We start from the raw sequence: 8,622 nt of genomic DNA on the forward strand, positions 1-8,622 counted from the left end.
GGCGGGAGGGAGGGGAGTCCGCAGGTGATGGAGAAGACACATGCCTTGGGGAAGACGGAGAGAGGAAATATTAATCATGCAGTCTCCATTATACCCTGCAGTGGGGTGACAGGCTGCCAGTCACAGTCGTACAAATGAGGTCGTGCCAGTCACCCTTGTAACAGCCACATCAGAAATAATAACAACAGGGCACTAATCATCGATGATATTTATATAGCATTTCCTCCTGAGAAATCCCCAGGGCATGTGGCAAATCTAGGCAGCTGGAGAGGATTTCAGCAGTCACAGGCGTGTGGCTGGTGGGAGCTCGAAGTGGGTACGGTTGAGCAGGGCTGCACTGTGTGTTGCGTTTTGGGGAAGAAGGTTGAGGAGTGCTAAATTTGGGTAAAACCTCAGAGAGTTTAGGTGGCCTGAGGGAGTTTGGCCAAGGTGCAAGTGCAGCACCCAAAATGCTTGCTAAGAATTGATGGAGAAACATCACCACCAGAGAGATGTCCACTCAGATGTCCCATCCCACTGGCTTGCTGGTGTGTCGGGTGTCACCTCTCTGCCCAGTGCCTTGGAGCCCCTTACCGGGGTGTCCCCGGTTTGGCTCTGTTTGGCCGAGCCATGGGACCAGCCCCGCCAGGCTCTCCGCAGGGTATCTGATGGGGCATTGGGTGATGCTGGCATGGCGCGGAGGAGAGCCACGGCATCACCGCCTGCCTGCCCGGGGTGGTGAGAAGTACATAGCTGATTTTCACTTTTGTTGACAAAAAACAAATCTGGTCCCTGCCTCACTGAGAGTTGAGAAGAGGCAGTGCTGTGGGTTGGAGTTTCTTAGTTTTGTGCATGTCACCCACCCGCTGCACAGTTTGATGGGATTTGAAACCTCTGCTGAGCAAAGCATCGGGGCTGTCGTGAGATGTTATTGCGGGTCAGAAGTGCAGGATCGCTACAGAACCATGGGGAGCGCAGCAGCATTGTGACACAGTGCTGTCCTGTACCGCTTCTCATTGCAGTCTGTCAGCATGCCTTACAAACACCAATACATCCAGACTCGTGGCAGTTTGGGAGGGAGCGATTGCTGTCCCGCAGGGCCGTGTGCTGGGTTTAGGTCTGGCTTGGACTGGGATCCAGGTTCTGCTGCGGACCCACAGCACGGCCAGGCTGTGAAACCACTCAGTGGCTGTGAACTGTGGCGGCTTCTTCTGCGGGAATGCTTGCTGTTGTAAAACACCTCACATGGGTGAGAAATTCGTATCTTCTTCTTTTTTTTTTTTTTAAACTCCTGTCTTGCCAGGAACAGCAGGATCTTAATTTGCTTTCCAGGGGGTGAGGAAAGCTGCTGTTTCTTTTTCCCCCTCTGCACAGTGGGTAAATCGTCCCATGCTGCGTGTCTGGATTGCACTGTAAGATCTGAAGCCACTTCCACCAGTGACCACTGGCTTGGCGTCAGGCCAGGACGGACGCTTGTCAGCCGTCCCCTGCGGCACCGGGGTGCTCTGTGGGGCTGTGCAGGTCCTTGCCGGCACCATCCGCCGGGTCTGGGGACAGGGTCTGCAGCTCGGTTTTCAACCCAGCATTTCACTGAGCCCAAGCACGTGAAATGTTTTGGAAATTACACATCCCTAGGCAGCCACGCCTGGGCTGAGGTGGTTTTCTGTTGGTCATTGGGCTCTGGGTTTTGTTTCCTCTCCGTTGTTTTTGGTGCAGCTACTCACCATGCCCCGATGCTGCAATAAAAGACATTTACTCTGGCCTGGGGTGAATGGGCAGAGTCAGGTCTCGTGCTGCGCAGAGGGGTCCAGGCCATGGTACCAGAGCTGTGGTCCCCGGCTGAACAGAAAAAGTGACGGATGTTGGCTTTCCCCTGCGCTGGCTGGTCCCGGCTCGGCGCTGCGGTTCTGCCCCAGGATGGTGCTGCTCTCCTGGGAACACCTGGTTTGCAGGGGCGAGGGGAAGCCCGGGTGCCCAGAGACATCAGCAGGAGGGGCAGTGGGAGGAGACCCCACGGGAGGAGCGGGGTCTGGGCCAGGCTACGTGGGGCTCCTTGACTCGCCCTGCCAGACATCGTGGACATCAAGCCAGCCAACATGGAGGAACTGACGGAGGTGATCACAGCCGCTGAGTTCCACCCGCACCACTGCAACACCTTTGTCTACAGCAGCAGCAAAGGCACCATCCGGCTGTGCGACATGCGCACCTCTGCCCTCTGTGACCGCCACGCCAAGTGTGAGTACAGCCCCTGCCAGTGGGACGGCCGGGACGGGGTCCCCTTTGGGTTGAAAGAGTCCAAAAAAGGGAGTGCAGAGACCAACCTGGGCTCAGGTCTGCCCTGCCACCTCACCCCATCCTCCCTTGGGGTGTGCTGGGCTGTGGTCGTGCCTGCCCCTGAGCGTTCCCATGGCCATCTGCCCTCAGTCCTGCCCGTCCCCGAAAGGAGCAGCTTCCCCTTGGTCCCAACCCCGCACCCTTTGGGGGAGCATGTTAAAAACCCCACGATGATGTTTCGTCAGCAGCGGGTCTGAGCGGTCACTGGGATGTTGGTGCGCAGCAACTATGGAGCTGTCAATGCCAGAAGACAGGGAGTGCTGTGTTTCTTCAAGCTGTTTGTCCAAATAGCCCCATGTCCTGTTGTCAACTGTGGTTGATGCCGCAGGGGTCAGGATGTGCAGAAAAGCCCCCTTAAAATTTGGAGTAAGCTGGGCAGCTAGGGAGCTTGTCCTTGGTCCTCGCTGGGCTGATGCGATGAGTGAGCTGCTGCTGAGGCAGCCAGCTAAGCTTGGTTCCTGCTCAGCCTGTATGTGTCAGGAGGTCGTTACTGGAAATATTCTCCTTATCAGCGACTGCTCAGTAAAATACCGGCATGAACAGCTACGGCATTTATGGGTGGGCTGGTAAATACCTGTTGCTGTTCTTTGTGCCCTAGCAGTTTCTGGAAGGCAGCTCCGTGCTGAGCGCAGTATTGTAACTAAGACACAAAGATGGGACAGACCTAAAGAACTTTGGTCCTTTGATCCTAAACTGCCTTAAAGACAGTGAAATATGGCAGAAACAAGGGCCGCTGTGCTGTGTGACTGGACAGCTAAACCCCTGTGTCTCCTGTTCTTGTTTGAGTTTCCTTCAGAAAATGGCCAATATCTTGTGGGAAATAAAGGAGATTTTCAGTATTCAAAGTGTGATCATGTTACGAGAACAAGATGCACAAACCGGGTGCAATTTACTGGAGCCCCACGCTAATAATCTATATGCAGAGAGCACCTGGGTGTGTTTCAGATTTAGGTCCTAGAGGCGATAGGGAATTGCACACCAGCTATTGCTTCTGGGCTTTTGAGCTGCAGTCTGATACCTGTTTTTAAACTGGAGTAAAGTGGATGGAGAGGAAGGCTTTCGCTGACTGGAGAATCGGAAATATCAAATGGCAGTTTTCCCAAATCCTAACAAAACACACCTTTCTGTTCTTACATTTCCCGACCGTGTCTCGCAGTCCTACAGTGACGGCTCCCAGCTGAGAATCAGAACACAATTAACGAGCAAACAAAATTCATTTTCCTGACACTTCAGCAGCAGAAGCCTCCCCCAGCATTTCCCTTTGTTTGGGTACCGCTGCGTCCCTCCAGCCCTCCGCAAGCACACCGTCCAGCGGTGAATCCCGGCTCAGTTTGACCTCTCCCGTGACATTTCCTTATTGATTTCTCTCCATCTCTCAGAAGCATCAGCCTCAGTCAATTGCAGTTCAGCAGATGTGTGAGTCGAAATTGAGACAGTTCATCAAAGTTCAAAATGAAAAGCAACATTGGCTTTTGGAGGCGAATCCTCCAATGGAGACATTTAATAACTGTCAATATTTAATAAAAATGCAGAAGATAGCACTGCATATCCCAGTCATGTTTATTTAGATAGATGCAGTTTGCTGCTTGGGGCCAGCTTTTACTTATGTGCTTCTCGTATTAAGTTTTGTTTGCCCATTTTATTTGAGGCTCCTGCGATCTGTGACATTGTGCATGTTATCTCCAGCCATGTAGCTGGCTTAAGAGACAACAGCAGCTTCCATACAGAAATGCCGGCTCCGCAGGGATGTGAAGAGCTGTGTGGTACAACACTAAGAGGGACAGTGGTCCTGCGAGGGGATACCTACCCGGGCACACCATGCACAAGGAAATCGCGTGCATTGTCCGAAGCACCATGGGAAGCCAAAGGGGCGATGGGGATTCCTGGAGCAGCTGGTAACGCCAGCAAAAGTAATCCTGTTTGAAAAGCATATGGGAAAGTGAAGAAAAACCCAATTGCGGGTTACTACAGTTATTTCCCCATAGCAAAATGCGTTGGGCTTTCCACTTTTTTTTTTAAGGAGCCACCTGTGATTGTACCTACCAATCTCCTGAAACAAAAGGCTCAAAGTACAGCCCGTTTCCCAAAGGGGGACCTTTGCCTTCTTGTCTTTTCACTGCTGACTGCCTTACAGCAACGCTACCAAACATTTCTTCTTTACTGAAAACAGTTTCAGCTTTGGTTAGAAATAAGCAGCACACAAAGCTGTTTTGATAAGGTAACCGACAGCTTACAGATTTTACCCTCTGATATTGCAGATGTATTTCCAAAACAAGCCCCCCACTCCTTGTGTTTGGGCAGGCACTGCTGCCTTTTGGGGAAGCCCCAGTGAGGAAGACCCAGCCAGACTCGGCATCGCTGCTGCTTTCCAAGCATGTGGTGGAAAGGCCACCAGTCTCCCTGAGAAGCAGGATCACCCTGTGGGCTGTGCAGCCCTTCTTGGCCATCTCTGGGTTTTGTTTGGTCTGTGTCCCCACGGAGAGAATGCTGATGAAGGGTCTCAGGAAGGAGGGCTGGTAAAGGGAGCTGGCACAGGGAGGGCAGCTCCTGCTCAGTGTCGGAGGAAAATAGGTTTGTTGTGTAACAGAGAATTAGTGCTCAGAAATCTTTTCCATGAGCTCAGCAGCCCAGATCTGCATCTGCAGCAGGAGCAAAGCCACACAAAAGCTTTCAGCCGGGAAGCAAAAATAGCTCCCCCGAGCCCCTGCCCTGCCCAGCAGCGTGCTTTCGTTCTCAGACCCGCTCTGCTCCGCCATCGGGGACTGGGTGGCACTGCCTGAGTGCTGTGACCCCAATCCTGGCAGAGCCCCCCTGCTCCCAGCGCCAGGACTGGGGAGGGTCTGGGCATCCCATGGAGGAGCAGGCGGCTGTGGCCCTGCTGCCCGGTGGCCATGGGGACAGTGCTGGCAGGGTCTGGGGACAGCAGGGCCCAGCCACCCTGCAGACAGCAGCTTCCCCCCGTCCTGCCTTGGGGCTGCCAGGGCCCGTGCTGGTGCTCAGAGCACGCTGCCAAAACCGCTTCGTTAATCTGTACCTCAACCGTGAGGAAGAGCAACACGTTTTGTTGCCTCACTACAAATAGGAGGAATGAGGCAGAAAAGCAAATCACTCAAGTTCGCGGGGGAAATTGGCACCAGACTAGTAATTCCTGCTCCTTAGCCTGTGGTTGCAAGGCTCCTGCACCTCTGGGCTGAGAGCGGATTGCAGAGTTGATTTTTCCGATATAAAGCAAAGCTCAGTTCTCTGCTTGTGCTAGCTTAGCTTTTCCTCAGTGATGATCATGATTAATTTTGTTTTTAGGTGAACTATCGGTGGAGTTTTGACTTCTTATTTGAAGCAAAAGAAGAAACAGAGGGTTACTGTATTTGCCTGTGCAACTGCTGCTCCAGGTTTCCACGGGGGCCCTGTTTATTACCAGATTAATTGGAGCCTCAGCTGAAATCCAAAGGGGTCAGATGCCTCGCTCGGGGCTTACGCACTAAGTGGCTCCATTGCTTTTAGTACGCAGGACAGACGGGCCACCTTGCACACGAGTGGCATGCAGCCCCCGGGCCAGCGTCCCCCTCACTCCCTAACCCACAGGCGCTGCCCGAGGGTAGGCATCGTGCTGCAGGGTGTGCGAGGGAGTGCGAGGGAGCTCATGGCGCAGGCATGAGGTGAGCCAGAAGGCAGCACAGGTGAGCCAGAGCCCAGCAGAGATGGCGACGTGGCTTTGCCCATGCCAGTGCGCTGTCAGAGGAGGTTCATCTCGACCAGGTTAATACAGACCCATGCTGGAACACAGCCGCCAGTTAAAACCACAGCGTGCTTTCTGGTGGCCAGTCTCAGTAACACCCCAAAAGCTCAGCAGGGAATAACTATCGTGTAGGACTTGCCTGCTCAAGCAGAGCTCAGATGGATTGATCCAAAGTCCTTTTATCTGACAAGTCGCTTTAATGCAGCTGGTCATCTGGTGCAACCTGAAACTCAGGATGCACAAAAGGGGGGGAGAGGAGGAGGAGAAGAGAGAGGGGAGCTGGGCTCTGCTAGCTGTGTCTTTCCAAAGAGAGGGGAGTACAGGGGTAAAATAGCCACATCTGGACTAAATTAACTTCTCCGACCTAGGTGTCTGGGTTTGGGGAGGTGCTCCCAGTGCTGCTGTTGTCTGCAGTGTGCTGCAGCTCAGCAGAGGGCTTTTCCCGCAGCTGCCTGCCCTGACTTGAGATGCCCACGTCCCGCCGGGTGATGGTCTGGCCTTGCCGGTAGGTGACTCTGCTACTTGGCTAGCGGGTGTCCTCTAAATGCCTGGAGAGGCTTGGCCTCACCCCTGGAAATCACCTTTGCCAGCTCAGAGGAGAGGCTCTGAGCCACATATCCGGGGCTGCCGCATGCTGTTGGCACAGGCAGGGATGAAACTAAAGAGTGCCGACTCTGCAAAGCCAAACCAGGCTCCAGCAAAACACGCTCACTCCTGCCAACAGTGTGTTCTCTTTACCTATTTTTTCGGCTAAGCCTTTTATAGAGGAAAAAGGTTATATAAGTAGAGAACAGAGATCTGATTCCCGTTAGAAAACTCACTTCTTTGTGTAGACAAAGCCAGTCCTGCGCAGCACTAGGAACCTGCGGGGTGAGCTGAGCTCAGCTGAGCTGAGCTCTCATTGTCCCAGGTTTCAGCTGGAGCAGAGCTGAGCTGGTAGTGTCGCCCCCAGAAACTAATCATCTCCTTCCTCCAACTCCTCGCAGGAGCTAACAATGTCTTGCTACACAGAATAATAGGTCTGGGAAAGCCTCAAGCTAAGAATTAACTCGTTGGTTGTGCAAAATCTCCAGGGGAGTGAAGAACAAGCCTCTTGTGCCACCCTGAGCTCATTTAGTAAAGCAGGAAACCTCTTTGCCTTTGCAACGCTCTGCTGTCTTCATCTGAAATCAAAACTTCCACCTGGTGAATCATTCGCTTCTAACAGGGTGGGTGTTGGGGTTGAGCTGAGAGGTGACACTGGGCCCACTGAGAGGGACCCAAGTGACAGCCACGGCCCCAGCCTGGGCTTGGTGACGGTGTAGTGCAGCTTTGCCGTGCTTTCAGTTTTCCAGTCTGCATTGCTAATTGTCATGATTAGAGTTTAAATGAGGAGTGAGAAAGAAAAGACAATATTTGAATTTGTGTTAAATGTATTGATGAGTGGTTACATTTATTGATGAGTGAAAAAAAACAATTTGCTTTGAAGCTGCCCTGACAGAGGGTCCCTCTGGCCGAGGGGTGCTCCAGCGCAGGGCGAGTGCGGAGGCAGCAGCTCTGGGAGGTTGTCTCCAGAATGTCCTTTGAACGATTGCTCTCTGTGTTGGTAGGTCTGGTTTTTGCTTCCCAGTATCAGAGCGATAGTACAGCAGGCGAGGAGACTGGCGTAGGGAAGATGCAGTTAACCTGTACCAGACTTCACCTCTTAGCTGCTCTGAATTTTAAAAAGTCGATGGCTCCTCTGCACTGGACTGCGTACGGGACTGGATCCTGTGCTGGACTCTGTTGTGCACGGCTGGATCCTGCACTAGACTCAGTGCATGGCTGGATCCTGCCTTCTCGCCCTGTGCACAAGTTCCTCGGCACAGAGGAGGTGCTGCACGGGACCCCCTTGCTCTCCCACTGGGCAGGGGCTGATGCATCAACCCTGCCCCAGCCCCTTCCTGGGCATCGCTGCAACCCACGCTGCTCTTTGGCGTCGACTCCCCCACGGGCACGAGGGGACGGAAGAGCCCTCGCTCCGCTGCTGCTTGGGCAGGACCCGGAGGATGGGGAATCGCGGGAGGAGGGAGCAGCAGGGTGCTGGTGGGGAGCAGAGCAAATGTGACACCGTGCCAGTGGGAATGCTCCCTGCAGCTGTGCCAGAGGGATGCGGGACCTGGTGTTGGAGAGCCGTTCCCAGCCCTCTTTGTTCCGCTGACGTCTCTCCCTTGCTGATTTGTCTCAGTGCTGCCTCAGCTTTTGGGTTCATTCTCTAAGGCCTTTCCTGTTTAATAGTTGATCTGCAATTTAACATTTTCTACTTCTACAGTATCAGCAACAATTTTGTTTTGCCCCTCTACTATAAACTGAACACCTCCAGCCTTGACATATCTCACATACACACATCCATGACGGAAACGATGCAGCCATTAAAACGAGCCTCACGAAGCCAGCCGACCTGGTGTGAGCAAACCTGTGATGATTACAGCGAAGACAAGTCATGGCATTCAGATGCTCTCCACAGACTGCCTCAGATCTTTATTTTCTCTTGTTGCCATTGCTTTTCTTATTTAAAAAACCTGACATGTTATCAGATTTCCTCCTGATGAATA

General features: G+C 53.1%; 1 protein-coding gene across 1 annotated transcript in view; it reads left to right on the forward strand.

Annotated features, from left to right (window-relative positions):
- Positions 1-8,622, forward strand: part of LOC104076762 (serine/threonine-protein phosphatase 2A 55 kDa regulatory subunit B beta isoform) — a 12,738-nt gene that overhangs the window by 840 nt on the left and 3,276 nt on the right. Inside the window, exon 2 of the mRNA XM_009577751.1 lies at positions 2,050-2,214. Coding sequence (XP_009576046.1) covers positions 2,050-2,214 — 165 coding nt within the window. The remainder of the gene's footprint in view (positions 1-2,049; positions 2,215-8,622) is intronic.

Source organism: Fulmarus glacialis, unplaced genomic scaffold (genome assembly GCF_000690835.1).
Source record: "Fulmarus glacialis isolate BGI_N327 unplaced genomic scaffold, ASM69083v1 scaffold2465, whole genome shotgun sequence".
NCBI classification, from domain to species: Eukaryota; Metazoa; Chordata; class Aves; order Procellariiformes; family Procellariidae; genus Fulmarus; species Fulmarus glacialis.